Source organism: Chrysemys picta, chromosome 17 (genome assembly GCF_011386835.1).
Source record: "Chrysemys picta bellii isolate R12L10 chromosome 17, ASM1138683v2, whole genome shotgun sequence".
Taxonomy (NCBI): Eukaryota; Metazoa; Chordata; order Testudines; family Emydidae; genus Chrysemys; species Chrysemys picta.
The window spans coordinates 1,952,698-1,972,765 of NC_088807.1; the positions used below are offsets into that span (position 1 = coordinate 1,952,698).

General features: G+C 65.2%; 2 protein-coding genes across 4 annotated transcripts in view; one reads left to right on the plus strand and one right to left on the minus strand.

The window, feature by feature from the left end:
- Positions 1–7,908, plus strand: part of BCKDHA (branched chain keto acid dehydrogenase E1 subunit alpha) — an 8,180-nt gene extending 272 nt beyond the window's left edge. Inside the window, exons 2-9 of the mRNA XM_065571016.1 lie at positions 473–649; positions 1,597–1,683; positions 2,539–2,647; positions 4,460–4,621; positions 5,260–5,466; positions 6,090–6,231; positions 6,312–6,483; positions 6,988–7,908. Of these exons, the coding sequence (XP_065427088.1) occupies positions 473–649; positions 1,597–1,683; positions 2,539–2,647; positions 4,460–4,621; positions 5,260–5,466; positions 6,090–6,231; positions 6,312–6,483; positions 6,988–7,158 (1,227 nt within the window). The 3' untranslated portion in view covers positions 7,159–7,908. The remainder of the gene's footprint in view (positions 1–472; positions 650–1,596; positions 1,684–2,538; positions 2,648–4,459; positions 4,622–5,259; positions 5,467–6,089; positions 6,232–6,311; positions 6,484–6,987) is intronic.
- B3GNT8 (UDP-GlcNAc:betaGal beta-1,3-N-acetylglucosaminyltransferase 8) lies at positions 1,722–18,885 on the minus strand. 3 transcript variants are annotated; one of them, XM_042861076.2, is made up of 3 exons: positions 18,114–18,880; positions 12,441–12,536; positions 1,722–11,114 (listed from the first exon to the last, which is right to left on the minus strand). In XM_042861076.2, exon 3 carries the CDS (start codon positions 11,091–11,093, stop codon positions 9,882–9,884), a length of 1,212 nt encoding a protein of 403 aa, XP_042717010.2. In that variant the 5' UTR covers positions 11,094–11,114; positions 12,441–12,536; positions 18,114–18,880; the 3' UTR covers positions 1,722–9,881. The 3 variants fall into 3 exon arrangements, with proteins under 3 accessions (XP_042717010.2, XP_005310615.2, XP_042717011.2); XM_005310558.5 differs by having other exon boundaries at positions 18,057–18,652; XM_042861077.2 differs by lacking the exon at positions 12,441–12,536 and having other exon boundaries at positions 18,057–18,885.
- Positions 18,886–20,068: the final 1,183 nt, after the last annotated feature.

A 20,068-nucleotide genomic window follows, 5' to 3' on the forward strand; every position in this document is an offset into this window, starting at 1 on the left:
TGGCCAAAGGGAAGGGCGCCCCAAATCGATTCATGGAGGAAACTTAAAAAAAGCTGCAGGATTCGTAGACGGGCCGGCTACCACCCTCTCCTCGGCTTCCTTAGGCCCTAGCTAGCGGGGAAAGGGGCAGCCGTGTCGTTAATATCCATTGGATTACGCCCATGGCGTGTGCATGCAGCCGTTTTAGATTTACTAAACTTATAAACTCAGGGACAGGGACGGTCTTTGTTCTGCGCTTGTGCAGCACCTGGCGCCTGTGGGGCCGGCCCACGACTGGGGCTCTCCGGTGCTGCTGCAATACAAAGAATAAATCAATCGTTTAAGAAGCCCTGAGCGCACCCAGCCCAGCGACACGTCCCTACACGCGCAGGGCCCGCTGGCTAGGTGTCACTCCCGTGGTGCTGCGTGGACACGTGGGGGAGACATGTCTGAGGGCGATGCTCTCCTGCCTCACCTGTGTCCTGTCCCCCAGCGCGTACTCCGGCAGCAGCAGTTCACCTCCCTGGAGGAGAAGCCGCAGTTTCCCGGCGCCTCAGCCGACTTTGTGGACAAGCTGGATTTTATCCAGCCCAACGTGATCTCGGGGATCCCCATCTACCGGGTCATGGACCGGCAGGGGCAGATCATCAACCCGGATGAAGATCCCCAGGTGAGCGCGAGATGCTGGCGGGATCAGGGGGGTCCCATCTCCTCCACCCCACCCGTGCAGGATGGTCCCCTGGGCTGTCCCCCACAGCTGGGCACACGGCAGGGCAGGATGCACCTAGTCTGTCCCCCACTGTCATGTTAAAACACTGCTCCCCTACCCTTGTTCCCCTGCATTTCACCCCATTGCTTCCCACCCCTTGCTACCGCCCTGCGTGGGGCTGGACCCTGGAACGTCTGCTGGTTGTTACCATGACCCCTTGTGATGGATCCACACACCAGAGCAGCGCCTCCTGCTGGCCATTTCAGGGATTAGTTCTCTCATCCTCTGGCCGAGACACCAGGGCCCACCCACTACTCCCGGTCCTGGCCCAGGGACCCTGTAGCTAGCTGCCTCCTGCTGCCGCTCCTTAACTTCTCCACCAGAGCTGCTTCAGTTCTCCACAGCCCCAGCACCTTCGCCCTCCTCTCCGGGCCTCCAGCCAGGAGCTCCCTCTTGTTCCCCTGGTCCCTGCCAGCTACTGCTCTGTCCAAGGCGCTACCTCCCTCCAGCTGCTAGGTGCACAGTCCCAGCTCCTTGCAGAGAGTGCCCCTGCTGCCCTGCCCCTCCTTTTTATGTCAGCCTGCTGGGCCCTGATTGGCTGCTCCCCGAAGCCTGTCTCTGATTGGCTGCCCCCTGCACGACTTCCCTAGGCTGTTTTAACCCCTTCCCTGCCAGCCTGGGGCAAACTCCACATCCCACCCCCCAATCTACCTGGCTGGCGTGGCCGTGGTAACCGAGCGCCTGACCCAGGGGCCCGAACCGTCGCAGCGTCTCCCAGGCATGGGCTGTTCTAGGCTCCATCGCTGAGTCGGGATCTCCAGTATGGGAGACGCAACCCCCAGCCCGTCACCGTTGCTGGGTGTGGCAGGCCCGGCGCTGACCCGGCTCCTCGCCCTCTCCCGCCGCAGCTCTCGCAGGAGCAGGTGCTGAAGTTCTACAAGACCATGACGCTGCTCAACACGATGGACCGGATCCTGTACGAGTCGCAGAGGCAGGTGTGTCGGCTGGGGGGCTGCGCGTGCTGGGGGGGGGGTTGGGACGGCAGAGGAAGCCAGGGGGAGGACCCCGGCGGCTCTGACCCAGTCTCCCGTCCGACGCTCCTGGTAACACACGCCAGAGTCGCCTCTCTCACAGCTGCGTCGCGTTGCCGAATCCTCCAGTGTGTGGCCCCTGTAGCCCCCACTGCTTGTCGGCGGTCCCCAGCCAGCCAAGCCTCAACCTGGAGTCGGCCTTTCTCGCCCTCCGACGTGAGGTGCTCTGCACTTGTCTGCCATCGTGGGATTAGCTCGCGGCAGCATTAATTTACCACAGCACAGGGCTGGGAGCCAGGACTCCTAGGTTCTCTCCCTGGCTCTGGGAGGGAAGTGGGGGCTAGTGGTCAGAGCAGGGGGCTGGGAGCCAGGACTCCTGGGTTCTCTCCCCAGCTCTGGGAGGGAAGTGGGGCCTAATGGTTAGAGCAGGGGGGCTGGGAGCCAGGACTCCTGGGTTCTCTCCCCAGCTCTGGGAGGGGAGTGGGGGCTGGTGGGTTAGAGCAGGGGGGATGGGAGCCAGGACTCCTGGGTTCTATCCCCAGCTCGGGGAGGGGAGTGGGGGCTGGTGGGTTAGAGCAGGGGGGATGGGAGCCAGGACTCCTGGGTTCTATCCCCAGCTCGGGGAGGGGAGGGGAGTGGGGGCTGGTGGGTTAGAGCAGGGGGGATGGGAGCCAGGACTCCTGGGTTCTAGTCCTGTCTCTGGTGCTGACTTTGTGCCCCCCCTCCATGCCTGTTTCCCCCACATTGATGAGGACTGTGGCCCATGCCCACCCCTCGCACTGCACCCCCACTGTTACTAATGCCCTGTTCCTTTGCCAGGGCAGGATCTCCTTCTACATGACGAACTACGGGGAGGAGGGGACGCACGTGGGCAGCGCCGCGGCGCTGGATGACACAGACCTGGTGTTCGGGCAGTACCGGGAAGCAGGTGACGGCGAATCAGCCTGGGTTTAACGCCCCTCGTCCCAGCCGCCCTCCCTGCCAGTGCGCCCAGCCAGCGGGGCAGGGCTGTTCCGGGCAGCGGTCACTAGGGGCGGCGTAAAGCAGCCTCACGGCCATGCTGGCAGGGGAGCACCCGGCCACCTCCCGCCTTGGTCCTGGGACGCGGGGCTAACGCTGATTTCCAGCCCCTCCCACGTTGGGCAAGTATCGGGGGTAGCCGTGTTAGTCTGTATCTACAAAAACAACAGGGAGTCTGGTGGCACCTTAAAGACTAACAGATTTATTTGGGCATAAGTATTCTTGCTGCCAAGTTAAAGAAGCATGGGCTGGATGAATGGACTGTAAGGTGGATAGAAAGCTGGCTAGATCGTCGAGCTCAACGGGTAGTGATCAATGGCTCCATGTCTAGTTGGCAGCCGGTTTCAAGCCGAGTGCCCCAAGGGTCGGTCCTGGGGCCGGTTTTGTTTAATATGTTTATTAATGATCTGGAGGATGGTGTGGACTGCACTCGCAGCAAGTTTGCAGATGACACTAAACTGGGAGGCGTGGTAGATACACTAGAGGGTAGGGATCAGATACAGAGGGACCTAGACAAATTAGAGGATTGGGCCAAAAGAAACCTGATGAGGTTCAACCAGGACAAGTGCAGAGTCCTGCACTTAGGACGGAAGAATCCCATGCACTGCTACAGACTAGGGACCGAATGGCTAGGTAGCAGTTCTGCAGAAAAGGACCTAGGGGTTACCGTGGACGAGAAGCTGGATATGAGTCAACAGTGTGCTCTTGTTGCCAAGAAGGCTAACGGCATTTCATAGATTCATAGATTCTAGGACTGGAAGAGACCTCGAGAGGTCATCGAGTCCAGTCCCCTGCCCGCATGGCAGGACCAAATACTGTCTAGACCATCTCTGATAGACATTTATCTAACCTACTCTTAAATATCTCCAGAGATGGAGATTCCACAACCTCCCTAGGCAATTTATTCCAGTGTTTAACCACCCTGACAGTTAGGAACTTTTTCCTAATGTCCAACCTAGACCTCCCTTGCTGCAGTTTAAACCCATTTTGGGCTGTATAAGTTGGGGCATTGCCAGCAGATCGAGGGATGTGATCGTTCCCCTCTATTCGGCATTGTTGAGGCCTCATCTGGAGTACTGTGCCCAGTTTTGGGCCCCACACTACAAGAAGGATGTGGAAAAATTGGAAAGAGTCCAGCGGAGGGCAACAAAAATGATGAGGGGGCTGGAGCACATGACTTATGAGGAGAGGCTGAGGGAACTGGGATTGTTTAGTCTGCAGAAGAGAAGAGTGAGGGGGGATTTGATAGCTGCTTTCAACTACCTGAAGGGGGGTTCCAAAGAGGATGGAGCTCGGCTGTTCTCAGTGGTGGCAGATGACAGAACAAGGAGCAATGGTCTCGAGTTGCAGTGGAGGAGGTCTAGGTTGGATATTAGGAAACACTATTTCACTAGGAGGGTGGTGAAGCACTGGAATGGGTTACCTAGGGAGGTGATGGAATCTCCATCCTTAGAGGTTTTTAAGGCCCGGCTTGACAAAGCCCTGGCTGGGATGATTTAGTTGGGGATTGGTCCTGCTTTGCGCAGGGGGTTGAACTAGATACCTCCTGAGGTCCCTTCCAACCCTGATATTCTATGATTCTATGATAAGCTTTCGTGGGTAAAAACGTCACTTCTTCAGACGTTGGGCAGTGGCTCTGATGCCCGGGGTGGGGGACCCAGGCTGGCTGCACCGGGGATGCCTGCCTGCTCAACCCGGCTGCGGTTCTCTCGGCCCCCAGGCGTGCTGATGTACCGGGGTTACCCCCTGGACCTCTTCATGGCCCAGTGTTACGGCAACACCAGCGACACCGGCAAAGGGCGCCAGATGCCGGTGCACTACGGCTGCAGAGACCGGCACTTTGTCACCATCTCGTCCCCGCTGGCCACGCAGATCCCCCAAGGTGAGGCCCTCGGGGGCTGCTGGGGCCCTGAACCCCTCGAGTGCCCCACAGGCCGTCGGACGGCAGCCATCTCCCAAAGGGGCTGGGGGAAAATCCTGACCCACAGCCCCCTACTAGCCCAGCCCTGGGCTCCCCCAGCCCTGCCGGTGCCCCTCACTCCTGACCCGCAGCCCCTGCTAGCCCAGCCCTGCCCCCCCAGCTCTGCCGGTGCCCCTCACTCCCGACCTGCAGCCCCTGTTAGCCCGGCCCTGGGCTCCTCCCAGCTCTGCTGGTGCCCCTCACTCCTGATCTGCAGCCCCTGCTACCCCAGCCCTGCCCCCAGCTCTGCCAGTGCCCCTCACTCCCGACCTGCAGCCCCTGCCAGCCCAGCCCTGGGCTCCCCCGCCCCCCCCACAGATCTGTGTTGCCCCATGTTGCATGGCTGACACTCCTCAGCCTGACCCCGTAGCCTACTCCCCGGGCTCCCTCTGAACCCCTTGGTGCCTGTTAATCCCAGTCCGCAACCCCCGAGCCTCACGACAAGGCCCGGAGCCCTGCCCCCCTGCTGGCCAGGGGCAAGGGAGGCTCTGGGCCAGTCTCCCCGGCGCCCTGCCAGGGAGCCTGCATTAACCCCTCCCCCCGCCGCTCTGTGCCCACAGCCGTGGGGGCTGCCTACGCCTTCAAGCGGGACAACGCCAGCCGGGCCGTGATCTGCTACTTCGGGGAGGGCGCGGCCAGCGAGGGCGACGCCCACGCCGGCTTCAACTTCGCCGCCACCCTGGAGTGCCCCATCCTCTTCTTCTGCCGCAACAACGGCTACGCCATCTCCACGCCCACCTCGGAGCAGTACCGGGGCGACGGCATCGGTGCGGGGCCGGGGGGGGCAGTGGGGCAAGAGGGGAGTTGGGGGTCACAGATCCAGTCCGGCACCCCTTGCCAGCCACCTACCAGCCTGCTGTGACTCAATCCAGGCTCTGGGGGTCCCCAGGCGCACACTTGGGGTGCAGTCCAGTCGCCCACCCTCCCATGAGAGCCGGAACCCGCTGTCCGGCTGCCCAGCCCTGGGGCGTGACCCCTTCCCACTCCTCCATCCGCCCCTCTGCCCCCCGTTGGGAAGCCAGGCCGCGCTCAGCCCAGCAGAGCCGCCCGATAGCCCCCTGCAGTGCCCCTCGCTCACTCACCGTTCGGGGGGGTCCTGGGCTCCCCAGCATGGGTCAGCTCCTCCCTTCTCCCCTCCCGGACTCAGCCAGTTATCAGGGCGACCCCCCGCCCCGTTCTCAGGCGATGCCAGGGCAGTGGCTGGGCACTTCGAGTCAATGACCCGCCGGGCGATTCCTTTGCCGCCAGCCTGCGGCGCGTCGGCACGGCTCCTGGTGGGGTTTGCGGCCGGGGAGCCGGGGGGGGTCCCCCTGCAGTGCGCAGAGTCCCCCACTCCGCACGGCTGGCCCCGGGGCTCAGTGCGTGACCGGCAGCGTCTCTCTGCCCCCAGCGGCCCGCGGCCCCGGCTACGGGATCATGTCCATCCGCGTGGACGGGAATGACGTCTTCGCCGTGTACAACGCCACGCGGGAGGCCCGGCGCCGGGCCATCGCCGAGAACCAGCCCTTCCTCATCGAGGCCATGACCTACAGGTGGGGCGGGGCCACGGGGCGGGGGGGGGGCACACACCCAGCAGGGTGGGGCTCACGCCTTGATCCTCCTCCTCCCCCAGGATTGGGCACCACAGCACGAGTGACGACAGCTCGGCCTATCGCTCGGTGGACGAGGTGAACTACTGGGACAAGCAGGACCACCCCATCTCCCGCCTGCGCCACCACATGTTGGGCCGGGGCTGGTGGGACGAGGAGCAGGAGAAGAGCTGGAGGAAGAAATCCCGCAAGAGGGTGAGTGAGGGGGGGTCCGTCCCCCCCGGGCTGCCCAGGGGGCTCGGCCGGCGCCCGGTGTGAGGGAGCTGCCCCGCCAGGGCTGGGGAGAGCGACTCCACTCTGGGAGTTAAGAAGAGGGGCCAGGACTCCTGGGGTCTCTCCTGGCTCCGGGAGGGGGCAGGGCCCAGGGGATGGAGCAGGGGGGCTGGGAGCGAGGGCAGAGCAGGGGAGTGGGGCCCAGGGGGCGGAGCAGGGGGGCTGGGAGCGAGGGCAGAGCAGGGGGTGGAGCAGGGGGGCTGGGAGCGAGGGCAGAGCAGGGGAGTGGGGCCCAGGGGGCAGAGCAGGGGGGCTGGGAGCGAGGGCAGAGCAGGGGAGTGGGGCCTAGGGGGTGGAGCAGGGGGGCTGGGAGCGAGGGCAGAGCAGGGGAGTGGGGCCCAGGGGGGCTGGGAGCGAGGGCAGAGCAGGGAGGTGGGGCCCAGGGGGCGGGGCAGGGCGCCGGCTAACGCTGCCTCCCCCCGCCAGGTGATGGAGGCCTTCGAGCAGGCGGAGCGGAAGCTGAAGCCCAGCCCGCAGCACCTGTTCTCGGACGTGTACTGCGAGATGCCCCCGCAGCTGCAGAAGCAGCAGGAGGCGCTGGCACGGCACCTCCGGCTCTACGGGGAGCATTACCCCCTGGAGCACTTCGAGAAGTGAGGTCCCCGCGGGGGGGGGCAGCCCACTCGCCCCCCCCCCCACGCCCGGGGCCTGCCTCGGTTTCCCTTGGCCGCGCCGGGCCAGGGGCGGGATCCCTGGGTGTGAGCAAGTCCAGTGGGGGGCCACGGTCACTGGGGCAGCGAGCCTGGCCCCCGGGGGAATTCCTAGCTCAGAGAGAGCCCCCCCCCCAGGCGTAGATGTGCCTGGGCTCGCGGCTACCCCATCTCCGGGCTCTCCTGGCCTCCCGCAGGCCGGCGGGTCCCCTCGCTGCCCTGCCTGTGAGCTCCCCAGCCCAGAGTCGGGTAGGCTTGGGGGTAGGGAGTGGACGGGTGCGTGGGCTGCTTGTCCCTGTAGCCAGGGGAGCTGCCCCCAGGCAGGGGCAGGAGCCGCTTCGCTGCAGGGGGTGGGCACCAGGTTGGCTGCAGGGGGGGGCAGGATATTTTATGGCAATCTCCTAACTCAGCCTATGGGTCGGCTTTCTAGGCTCCGGTGAGTGGTAGTGGTGGTGGGGGGTGTTGAACCACGGCACGGTTCCCGGCGAGTCAGCCGGGCAGAGCCGCTCCCTGGGCGGGCGGCCCCCGGGCGCTGTTACACGTAGGATAGTCGGGGGCTGCTCTGGGGGGGGGCAGCGCCCGTCATGCTGTTACACGGGGGGGGGACTGGGAAATCCGGCTCGGCCTTGGCACCAAGGGTCCCTGGGGCCTGGCTGTACCGGGTGGCGGGTGTCAATAAACTTTGTATGTGCTAACAGCTCCGCATCTCCGCATTCCTTGTACCCCCTCCCCGGGTCCCAGCCGGCCTCAGCCTCCGCCCGCAGCCCTGGCCTCAGGCTGGTGTGTGTGTGTGGGGGGGTTCCCGACCTCGCAGCCGGCCCCGAGAAGTCTCTGCTCCTGGCCGGGATTAGCAGGCGGTTCAGGGTGGGACATGGGGGGCAGATCGCTGGGGTTACAGGTGGCAGGAGCCCTGGCCTGTGCCTCCCAGGGGGGAGCGTCTCCTGCCGGCACTGGGGGGGGGAGCGTATCCGAGCCCAGCCTGGCGCTCCGACACCCGGCTGCCCACTCGCAGTGGCGCCCCGGGCCAAGGGTCCCAGCCCCACCGCGCGGCAGTGGGGGTTACGGGGCCGGCACAGGGCGTCCCGGGCCATGGGTCCCGGCCCCCCGAGCGGCAGTGGGGGTTACGGGGCCGGCACAGGGCGTCCCGGGCCATGGGTCCCGGCCCCCCGAGCGGCAGTGGGGGTTATGGGGCCGGCACAGGGCGTCCCGGGCCATGGGTCCCGGCCCCCCGAGCGGCAGTGGGGGTTATGGGGCCGGCACAGGGCGTCCCGGGCCATGGGTCCCGGCCCCCCGAGCGGCAGTGGGGGTTACGGGGCCGGCACAGGGCGTCCCGGGCCATGGGTCCCAGCCCCCTGAGTGGCAGTGGGGTTACGGGGCCGGCACAGGGCGTCCCGGGCCATGAGTCCCGGCCCCCCGAGCGGCAGTGGGGGTTACGGGGCCGGCACAGGGCGTCCCGGGCCATGGGTCCCGGCCCCCCGAGCGGCAGTGGGGGTTACGGGGCCGGCACAGGGCGTCCCGGGCCATGGGTCCCAGCCCCACCGAGCGGCAGTGGGGGTTACGGGGCCAGCACGGGGCTCCCTGGGCCATGGGTCCCGGCCCCCCGAGCGGCAGCGGGGTTACGGGGCCGGCTGGTTAGAGGCTGGGCTGGCCTCGGCGAGAGGTGGACAGAGTGTAACTGTCAGTGCAGCCTCCAGGGGGCGCTAGCATGGGGGGGTTGGACACATCCAGGGGCACATGGGGGGGGGGGGGTTGCCCTGTGCCCAAATGAGACTAGTTCACACAAGGGGCCAGTAGCCAGCCCTGCTCCCGCAGCCCCAAATTCCACCCCGCACCTCTGCCGGTGCCCCTCACTCCCGACCCGCAGCCCCTGCTAGCCCAGTCCCCCCCCCCCCCAGCCCTGCCGGTGCCCCTCACTCCCGACCCGCAGCCCCTGCTAGCCCAGCCCTGCCCCCCCCAGCTCTGCCGGTGCCCCTCACTCCCGACCCACAGCCCCTGCTAGCCCAGCCCTGCCCCCCACAGCCCTGCCGGTGCCCCTCACTCCCGACCCGCAGCCCCTGCCAGCCCAGCCCTGTCCCCCCACAGCCCTGCCGGTGCCCCTCACTCCCGACCCGCAGCCCCTGCTAGCCCGGCCCTGCCCCCCAGCTCTGCCGGTGCCCCTCACTCCCGACCCGCAGCCCCTGCCAGCCCAGCCCTGTCCCCCCAGCTCTGCCGGTGCCCCTCACTCCCGACCCGCAGCCCCTGCCAGCCCAGCCCTGTCCCCCCAGCTCTGCCGGTGCCCCTCACTCCCGACCCGCAGCCCCTGCCAGCCCAGCCCTGTCCCCCCAGCTCTGCCGGTGCCCCTCGCTCCCGACCACAGCCAGGTCTGCTGCACTCAGTGGCTGGCCAGGGTGGGGGCAGACGGGGAATCGCACAGAGCGGCTCGATTCGCACCCGTGCCAAGCAGCGAGACTGGAGTCCTGCCAGCCACTCTTTAATGGCCCGTCTGGGAACGACGGGGCAGTGCCCCCCGCCCCCGGGCGCACACAGCTCCCGCCCAGTTCCATGGCCCTGCACCTGCCTCGCTGCTGGGGGGCCGGGGAAACACACAGGGAGGGAATTTGCGGTTCTGGCGGCAGAGAGCCGAGCCCATGTTTCCGCTTGGCCTGTTCTTGGCCAGCTCAGCCCCCCCGGTCAGCATTTCAGCTGGGGGTCATGCAGCTGTCGCCACAGCCGCACGGTCTGCTGGGGGCTGCGCCGATGCACCAGGAGCAGCTGGCGGTGCGCGCAGGGGTCGGCCCGGTCTTTCTCGGCGATGTCGAAGGTCTGGAACTCGGGGTGGGCCTCGGCCCGCACCCCCAGCGCCTGGAAGCACAGCCCGGTGTAGACGTCGTCGATGGGGTAGAAGGCCAGGTGCTGGGCCACCAGGAAGAGGGCCGGGGCCAGGCGGCCCGAGAAGATGTAGCCGCCCCCGCCGGCGTAGGCCGGGTACGGCCCGGCGTAGAAGGACTCGGGGATGTAGTACTTGCTGTTGGCCTGGCGGAAGGGGGAGGCGTTGGCCATGACCTGCCCGGTGTAGAGTGTCTGGGCCCGGCGCCCGGTCAGCGGCCCCAGGAAGGCCAGCACCCGCGGCGTGTTGATGAAGACGTCGTCGTCGCCCTTGAGCACGAAGCGGGCGTCAGGGCAGTGCGCCAGCGCCCAGCCCAGGAAGAGGAAATCCTTGAGGGTCAGGTTGAAGAACGTGTCCTCGAAGTCCCACACCAGGACGTCGCCGTAGACCCGGCTCTCGTAGGCGATCAGGTGCCGCAGGTCAGGCTGGTGCGGCCCGCGGGCCGCGCCCATCAGGAAGACGGTGCGCACCGGCTGCCCCCCGGGCTCTCCCTCCCGGCCCCAGGTCTCCCGCACGGCCTGGCGGGCGGCGAAGTTGCCTGGCACGGATTTGATCGCCAGCAGCAGGAAGGTCCGGTTGCCGGCGCACTTGCGGGGCTGGTTCACCAGCAGCGGGAAGCTGCGGCACTCGGCGTGCAGCACGAAGCGCTGATGCTGTTCTGGGTACGAGGCGAAGTCCCTGACGGCGGCCGCCGCGGCCAGCCCGTCCCCGCAGCCCCACGTGCTGTTGGCCGGGCCCCCCTCCAGCACCCGGAAGAGCCCGTGCTGCTGGCGGTTCCAGTAGGCGTCCGCCTCGGGCACGCTGCCGCGCAGCCGCCGTAGCGAGGCGTTGAGACGGAGCAGCAGCCCCACCGGGTCGTCCCCCAGCGGCTCGGCCAGCGGGAGGGGGGTGGTGGCCCCGGCGGGCTCAGGGTGGGGCAGGCCCTCGGGCTGCTCCAAGCTCCAGTCCATGTAGGCCTTCAGGGCCAGCAGCGTCAGCAAGGCCAAGGCCACCGTCAGCAGCTTGGTCCCCTTCATGGTCGTCCGCCATCACGGAGCCTGCAAGGGAGGAGGAGGGGTTCATGTTTGTATTTTGTATCATTTCGACTGAAGGATAAAGACTAAGGAGATCGTCACGTAGCCCGTATCAAACGTGTGGCGGTGTGATTTGTGATGCCAGCCACCCTTTCTGAACGGCCGAATGGGCCATTGGGAGAGATGCATCCGCCAGAATCTCTCTGTGCAGGGCCACCCAGAGGATTCAGGGGGCCCGGGGTAAAGCAATTTTGGGGGCCCCTTCCATTAAAAAAAGTTGCAATACTATAGAATACTATATTCTCGTGGGGGCCCCTGTGGGGCTCGGGGACGGGGGCAAATTGCCCCACTTGCCCACCCCTCTGGGCGGCCCTGTCTCTGTGTCTGGGCTGATTTCAAGGCAGACACAGACCTGGGAGGGTCACCCCTTTGCTGTAGGTTTAGCATGTTAAAATAAGTCAAAAAAGACCCGGATTGTTGTTCTTCTGCATTGCAACTTGATGTTCCGGTTCAAAATGCTCCGTGTGAACGAATTCTGTTTGTGTGTGACTGAGGAACGGGTGTTGAGAGAGAAGCGTGAAGGCCTTCGCTATCAGAGGAGGGCAGGCTGACGACGCCAAAGATGAGATGGGGACAAGAGAGCTGTGGTCAAACCCAGCCTGGGGTAACTCCCTGAGAGACTCGATGGAAGAACCAGATAAAGGCTGAGAAGGACAATTTCAGAAAACAAGCCCTCGTCAAACAACAATTGATCACAGCAGGACGCTGCAAAACTCATTGGCCCCGATGAAGGAAAATCACTATATAAACAGGGGGCCTTGCCAGGAAACTTTGTCCTTTTTTAACTGGAGATATCCCATCTCCTACAACTGGAAGGGACTCTGAAAGGTCATCGAGTCCAGCCCCCTGCCTTCACTAGCAGGACCAAGTACTGGTTTTGCCCCAGATCCCTAAGTGGCCCCCTCAAGGATTGAACTCACAACCCTGGGTTTAGCAGGCCAATGCTCAAACCACTGAGCTATCCCTCCCCCAAGACTTCCCCGGAGCATCGTGTCATGACCGACGGAGCCCGGCTCCTCCCTACCCATGATCAACCAAGCTGGCCACGAGATTGATCCGGACTCTGGACTGGTAACTAGACCATCGACTGGCGGGAGTGTGTGTATCTGTGTGTGTGTGTGTGTGTGTGCGTGCGGTGTGATTAAATGCATATGCTAATTGTATCTCCAGTAAACGCGGCGTGTTGCCTTTTCCCCTGAGAAAGATCCTGTGTGCGTCTTATAGGCATATCAGCCCCGCCGAGAGGGGGTGGTTAGGAAACAGGGCTCGGAAGACTGTTGGGTCTCTCACCTGCCTGAACGCTCTCAGTTCCCACGGGCAACGGGACTCTTCCTAGCTTTGTGACGTGCGGCCACGTTCCACCCCAGAGCTGGCTGCATCTCGATGCTGTGGAGACAGCCACAGGAACAAAAGCTTATAAACATTTGTGGAGGAACCTGCCCGGCCCCAGGGTGGGAGGAGCTGGGCAGGCCGGGGCTGATGCCGAAGGAGCGGCCGAGGAAAGGGGGGGATGGCAGAGGAGGAAGAGTCCGTGGTGCTCTCACGGCCCCGGGCTGAGCTGTGGGCATTGGAGCACAGGGCGGGTCCCTTTAGAAGCCAGACAGCTGCTCCTCACACTCGGTTTTGCATCACCACCAGCTCCAGGGTCTGCTCATCTCCACGACTGGTAGCTGGGACAGTGGCGGCATTTAAGTGGGGCGCGAGAGTCCCCCTGGTCCGTGCCTTCCACTTGGCCAGTCCCCTGACGCCTGCCTCCCCTCCCAGCCCCCGGATGTCCCCTGCTCCCCAGGGCACACTGGGCGGGAGAGGGATGTTCCTTCCGGCCCTGAAGCAGGAGATCTGACTGCCGGGATAGGCTGGCGCACCGCCCAGGTTAGCGAACACAATTCCTTGTAGCCCGAACAAGCCTCGCACGTAAAAGATTCTGTATTGAGACGCAACACGCTCGTGTCACCGCTAAAAGGGCCTTTTTCTAGGCGGTTACTTCACGTTCATGGAGAAGGTGAAAGGGGGTGAAACACACCCAGAAACCGTATTTAATACAGACCCCTCCCCTGAAATCCTAGGCCAGACTCCATAGCCACGCCGATTAGAACAGCCCAGGGGGTCGCGAGCTTATTTCGTGGGGGGTTGCGAGCTGCCAGCCTCCACCCCAAGCCCCCCTTCGCCTCCAGTGTTTCTAATGGTGTTAAACATATTAAAAGAATGGTTTGCGTTTACAAGGGGAGGATCGCACTCGGAGGCTCGCCGGGGGACGGGGTCACCAGTACACAAGTCTCAGACCCACTGCACTAGGATAAGCACCGTGTGGCGGGTTCCCGAATTGCTCGCACGGTGCATCTGTACAACTTACAGAGCCGGCTGGAAACCGAGCTGGAGGGACAGTCAGTGGAGCCCATCCAAAAGCAGGCCCTGATTCAGTTTAAACCATCTGGGAGACCAGACGCACCCAAAGAAATGGGAGACGGATTCGATTCTTGCCCCGGATTATAGTTGTTGGGATTCCCCCCACCCCCCCTTCCCGAGAGCTCAGCTTGACTCCAGCCGGGCCCTGGGGGGATCTTTATCGGACATCCAGCCACTGCGCTGGGCTGCTCGGACGCAGACGCAGTGGGGTGGGTGCAGGGAACATCCCAGCCCCAAAGAACCCCCCATGGCCTGGCCGAGCCGTCGCATCATCCCTTTCACGGTTGGCTTGGGGCTGTAGCAGAGAGCAAGCCCCGGCCACGCACTGTCTGTGATTCAACTTCCTCTTTGCCTCATCTCTATTTTCGTAACGGGCGGTCTCCCGTGTTATCTAGGTCCTAGTCAGCCGCACCCTGGGTGGTTTCCTTCTTCGAGCGGCCGCGGACGTCGTCTTTCGAGCCTCCTGACGTATTTACATCTTTTGTTTAGCACAAAAGTCCAGTTTCCAATCCACTGATTCACTGACCTCCCAATTCCTAGCGTCCAAGGGATGAGCCGCCCCCCGTGTTAATGACTCACCTCGGGCCAGGCCTTAGCTACAAAAGGCCCAGCGTTGCCCTGACCCATATATGGCCTTTCGGGTTCCCATGACAAAGCATCCAGTGTTAACATTTCCATCACTTCTTTCTTAACCCTTCCTCTACGTCAACACAGCCGGCCCGCACAGACCTGGCAAAGCAACCTCCCTGCAAAGGCCCCCCGAGCCCCCGCTTTGCAGCATCCCGCGGCGCGCGAGCCCCCAATAGCCGACCTGTGGTTCTCGCCTTCGCTGCTCGGCTAAATCCCGGCCTTTAGCTTAACTCTGCCCACAACCGCAGCCAACTGCCTTGTGTTCGCCTGCTTCCCCCCTGCATGGACCCAGCTTACGCACGGACACCGGCACCTGCCCTCTAGCGAGCGCACAGTGACCCACGAGACGGGGGCGACATACTCGTCCAGCTGCCCCCGCCGGCCAGCCGCGCACACCGTCGCCTCCCTCGTCGCTTTGCCGGACACCCCCTTTGCTGAGACCTCTCCCGCTAAATAACGACCAGGGTCTGGGCCCTAACGGGGTCTTTCACAGCGATTCCCTGCCAGGCTTCCCCACCCCCGTTGGTTCGCTCCTATCGGCGGACGCTCTACTTGTTAGCCAGGACAGCAACCTGCGTTCAACCCCCAGCTCTGCCACGGATCCCTTCGGTGACCTCGTCACGTCACATAATCCATCTGGGCATCAGTTTCCCCATCTGTAAAATGGAGCGAATCCTTCCCTACCGGCACCTCTTCTTGTCTATTCGGACGATCTGCTCCCCAGGGCAGGGCCTGTCTGGTACCAGGTGTTTGTACAGCACCTGGTGCAGTTCGGCCCCGATCCTGGGTCGGGATTTCTAAAGGGCACCATCAAATAGACCCTCAAAGTGTCTTCACAGACCCTGTCCAAGCCGCTCTCGCCGGGCGCTGCCAGCCTGCCGGAGCTTTAACAAACACACTCCGGATTAAGAACAGGAGGACTTGTGGCACCCCCCCCCCCCCCGGAGCGACTGGCAGCTACCGGGCTCCGGGCTTTGTTCTGATCCAGCAAACGACCAGGAGTCGGGGGGGGGGGGGGCAGGTCTTAGGGAAGGACACTGACCAGAGCCTTTGTGGAGATGGGGGCTGGAGTGGGGGGGGGGGTCTCTGCTCAGTTTTCTCTCTCGTGTTTTTACCTTACGGATAAAATACGCTTGCTTAGGAAGAAGCAGGTGGTCGGTCACCAGTCACTCTGCGCTGGCTCTGGGGAGCTGGGAATACCGGCACAGGCAGGGGGCTGGCCAGACAGACAGAGACGGGTCTCCGCCCCGGCCAGGACCAGCCGCCCGCGGGTGGGAGCCATCCCGGAGAAGAAATCCGGGTGCAACGGCCCTGAACTGGGTCAATCCGTTCGCTCCGTGGTACCTTGCGTGACTCAACGCAGGGTTTCCTTCCCGCCTGGGGCGGCCACTCCCCTCGCTGGGTTAGCGACGGCCCGAGGCTGGTCTCTGCAAAGAGACAATCCAAGCCCAACAGCCGGCCACAAACGCCTGCCTGGGAGCTCCCTTCAGCCCCAGCAGCTCCCCGGGGAGCCAGGAGTTCATTCTGGGGAGCAGGGAGTGGGGCAGGGGTCCCTTGGCCTCATCTCCGGAGAGCCAGCACCACATCACTGCCGAGGTCACAAATCCGAGTGGCTTTGGGATCAGCTTGTTCCCCGGCCGAGCACGGTCAAGCCAAGCTGGTGGGACCCGCTAGGCCAGAGAGAATCGGGTCAGGGAGAGCAGGGGCTACACGGTTCCTACGCGTTGGCTCAGGACTGGATTTCCTGGCACATTCTGACCGGGGCCGAGCACAGAGACGGTGCCAGTGAATAACAACGGCCAGCCTGGGTCAGACCAAAGGTCCATCTAGCCCAGTGCCAGGTGCCCCGGAGGGAATGAACAGAACAGGGAATCACCAAGCGATCCGTCCCGTCGCCCATTCCCAGCTCCTGGCAAACCGAGGCTCGGGACACGATAATACAATATCATGGACTCTGGGGAGACAGTTTCTGTTCTTCGTTCCGGGATTGGCCTGGAGACAACCGACCCCCTAAGAAGTTGAGGCATAAACCCAGCGGCTAGACAGCTCCTCAACACAACACTTTCTCCCTCCTCCTCTTTCTCAAACTCGGAACAAACACGTTTTCGGTGAAAATGTCAAATTGGACAAACAGCTGACGCTCTGCAGCCCGGCCTGGGGCAGAGACCAGCTGGTCTGCTGGCGAACTCCCCCGCCAGGACTTCCTCTCTGACCTCAGGCCGGTGCCCTGGGGACAGAGGCTGAAAGGCTTTGAAGCACCCGAAGATGCACTGGGCATCTCGTGGGGGCTACCAAGCAGCGAACCTGGGAGCTTTTGAAAATCTCACCTTCGAGAATCTGACCTTTACTCTGCATGCGCCTCAGTGCCCCATCTGTACAATGGGCACGACAGCCCTGCCCCACCCCCCGAGGGGCTGGGAGGGGAAATCCGGCAGCCACGGCGGTGCCGGGGCCATGTAACTACCACAGGCAGAACGGGAACCTCCCTCCGCGCTGCTCGCCCTGCCCAGGGGTTCGGCCCCCTCTTCTCACCGACACCCCCAAATCCCCCCTTTTCTGAATGTAACCGTGGCTCAGGGGACTTGGCTGGATTTCTTCTGTCCCCCACCCCCTGATTCCTGTTTTACAGCCTTCCAGAGCCTGAATTTAACCCCCAGCCTTTTCTTATCTCAATCCCCTGCCCAGGGGCACAAGCTGAGACCAGCCCCTCTCCCCAGGAACGCACAGGCCACCCCCAGGGCAGGTCAGAGCTCTGCCCGGGCTAGGACACGGGCCATCAGAGCTCCTGTAGGAAACTGCCCCCCAAATAGCACCCCTGGGCTGCGGGTCGGGAGTGAGGGGCACCGGCAGGGCTGGGGGGGGGGGAGGGGGAGGGTTAGGCTGGGATAGCAGAGGGGCTGGGGGTCGGGAGTGAGGGGCACCGGCAGAGCTGGGGGGAGCCCAGGGCCAGGGTAGCAGGGGCTGCAGGTCGGGAGTGAGGGGCACCGGCAGAGCTGGGGGGGCAGGGCTGGGCTGGCAGGGGCTGTGGGTCGGGAGTGAGGGGCACCGGCAGAACTGGGGGGGGGGCTGGGGTAGCAGGGGCTGCGGGTCGGGAGTGAGGGGCACCGGCAGAGCTGGGGGGACAGGGCTGGGGTAGCAGGGGCTGCGGGTCAGGAGTCAGGGGCACCGGCAGGGCCGGGGTAGCAGGGGCTGCGGGTCGGGAGTGAGGGGCACAGGCAGGGCTGGGGGGGCAGGGCTGGGGTAGCAGGGGCTGCGGGTCGGGAGTGAGGGGCACCGGCAGGGCTGGGGGGCTGCGGGTCGGGAGTGAGGGGCACCGGCAGAGCTGGGGGGGGCAGGGCTGGGCTAGCAGGGGCTGCGGGTCTGGAGTGAGGGGTAGGGGCACAGCTGGGGGGCTGTAGGGACGCTGATGCAGCCCTGGGGGTGCTGGGGAGCAGGTCTCAGACACCCCCCCCCCGGAGCAGGGCTAACCCAATCTTCCTGCTCAGCTGGGCGGGGGGGGCGATTCAAAGGGAAGCTTTGGGGTGTGGCGAGGGGGGGGTAGCTCCTCCCCCCGGCTCAAAGCCGCACCAGCCGCTGCCCGCAGCCCCCCAAGGGCCCGGCCCGGGACAGGACCAGCCCGGCCCCATGCGAGCGCCAGGCGGGGGGGGGGGTCCTTTCTGCCGGGAGCCCACGGAGAGGGGCCATGGTCGGGCCTCAGTTTCCCTCCGGGTTTCTCGACCGCTTCTCTCCTTTCCCCCCGCGGCCCCGGCTAAGCCGCCCGCCCGGCTCCTCCCCAGGCCGGCGGCCCCCGAGCTCCCGCCCGGTCCATCCTCTTCTCGCCCCGCGGTCGGGGGGCTGCGAGCCCCGGGCCCCGCCCCAGCCCGCTCTCACCTCCGGGCGACGCGGCGCCTCTCCCCGGCCCCGGCCCGGGCCCCCACTCGCTCGTGCCCGAATCCGCCGGCTCGGAGGCGGCCCCGGGATCCGCGGTGGTTCTGCCGAGCCAGGCGAACCCGGCCCCGCCCGTGGGCAGGAAGCGCCCCGGCCCGGCCCCTGCCCACGCCCAGGGAAGGGGGCGGCCCCCAGCCACGCTCCCCGGAGCTCTTCATCCCCCATCACATATTCATGGGGCTGAGGCGGCTCCGGGCGCTGCAGGAAACGCTCCGGCCCCGGGGGGGCCGCCCCCGTCCGCACCCCCAGCCCGGCCCGGGGTCGCCTCTTGGCTCTCAGCCTCCCGGGTTTGGCCCCGGCCGCCGCCCGCCGCCCCTTAGTCTGGACGCGTTTCCCCGGCGCCGGGCGGGGCGGGGAGAGATGCGGGTTTGGCCATCCAGGGAGCCGGGAGTCTCCTCCGGGCCGGGGCGGGCGCAGCGCCCGTCCCCGGGTCAAAGCAACGGCGAAGGTCCCGCCGGGTTCCTGCCCCCGGCCCCGCTCTCTTCTGGGGGTCAAAATCCAGCCCGGGGCCTTGCCACAGCGCGCGGCGCAGGAGGAGGAGGACCCGCGCCTTGTGGGGAAACTGAGGCAGGGAGCGAGGCGCGCGCTTGCCAAGGGCTCGAGCAGAGGATGACAGAGCCCGGGCGGCACCCGGGGCCCGGCCAGGGTCAAGCTGAACCAATTGGCCGCAGCCGAGCCCCCCCCTACAAAACTGCTCCTGCCCCGGCCCTGCCTGGCGCCCCGGGGCCACGTGCGATGGGCACCCACGGAGCAGGGCCAGGGGGACCCTGGGGACCCTGGTCCTGACGGCGGGGCCCAGGCACACGCCGACGTTTATTCTCACGCTGCAGCAGCTGCGAGAAAGAGGAAGTGGGGGGGGGGGCGGTCCCGGCCTTTACAACACACACAAGGTTTCCGGATTGCAACTTGTGGTGCAGAAGTTGGGGTCTCAACCGCCCCCCGCTCCACCAGCCGGCGCGAGGTTCCCACCGCGGGGAGATACCACCCCCCCCCCCCGCAGCGAGGGGCAGCGTAGGGGAGGCTTAGCCCCCCCCGGCCTTTGATACCCCCCATGACCGCCCCCCCCCCGCAGCCAGAACCCTGAACCCCCACCCCAGAGCCCTCCCAGCCCCTGGCCCAGCCCCCGACAGCTTCAGGGGTGAGGGGCAGCGTGGGGGAGGCTTAGCCCCCCCCGGCCTTTGATACCTCCCCCATGACACCCCCCCGCACGGCAGGCGGCCCACAACCTGCCCTTTGCAAAGCCCAGGGGGCCACAGCAGGAGAATCCTACGGGTCCAGGCTGGGGCCCACGGAGCAGCCCAGCCTGTCGCTCGCCCCCCAAGAGAGCTCGTGTGGCCAGCGCCAGGGCGGGGACAGACGGATGAACACCGGGGCTGGGAGAACCCTCCCGTGGCGGCAGCGAGCGTCCACACTGCAGCCGTGCCATCGAAGCGTGTGAAGCGGCACCGAAGCCCTGAGGGGGGCGGGAGGAAGGGCTGTGAAATTGCGAGTAGGGACATCTGACTTCCCCGAACACACCCGCCGGCGTCACCCGGGCCACGAACAGGCAGCAGCTTGAAAGCGAACCGGGGGACTGACTTCACCCGACAACCTGCAGAACTCCTCGCCAGGGGATGATGGGAGGTAGAACTGGGTTCAAAGAAGAACGAGATCAGTTCCTGGAGGGCAGGGCCATGCACGGCTCTTAGCCACGATGGTCAGGGAGGTAGGCCCGTGCTTTGGGTGTCCCCAAGCCTCAGGCTGCCCCCAGCTGGGACTGGACATCAGGGGCCGGGTCACTCGCTAACTGCCCTGTTCTGGTCATTCCCTCTGAAGCGGCCAGCGGCGGGCACGGTCAGAGACAGGACCCTGACCCAGCCTGTTCTCCAGCCCCTGAGGGCTTCAAATCCAGAGCGGGGGGGTGAGAGACTTGGGCCAAACAGGCGTCCTGCCACAGGGGCCGTGGGGTGACCCAG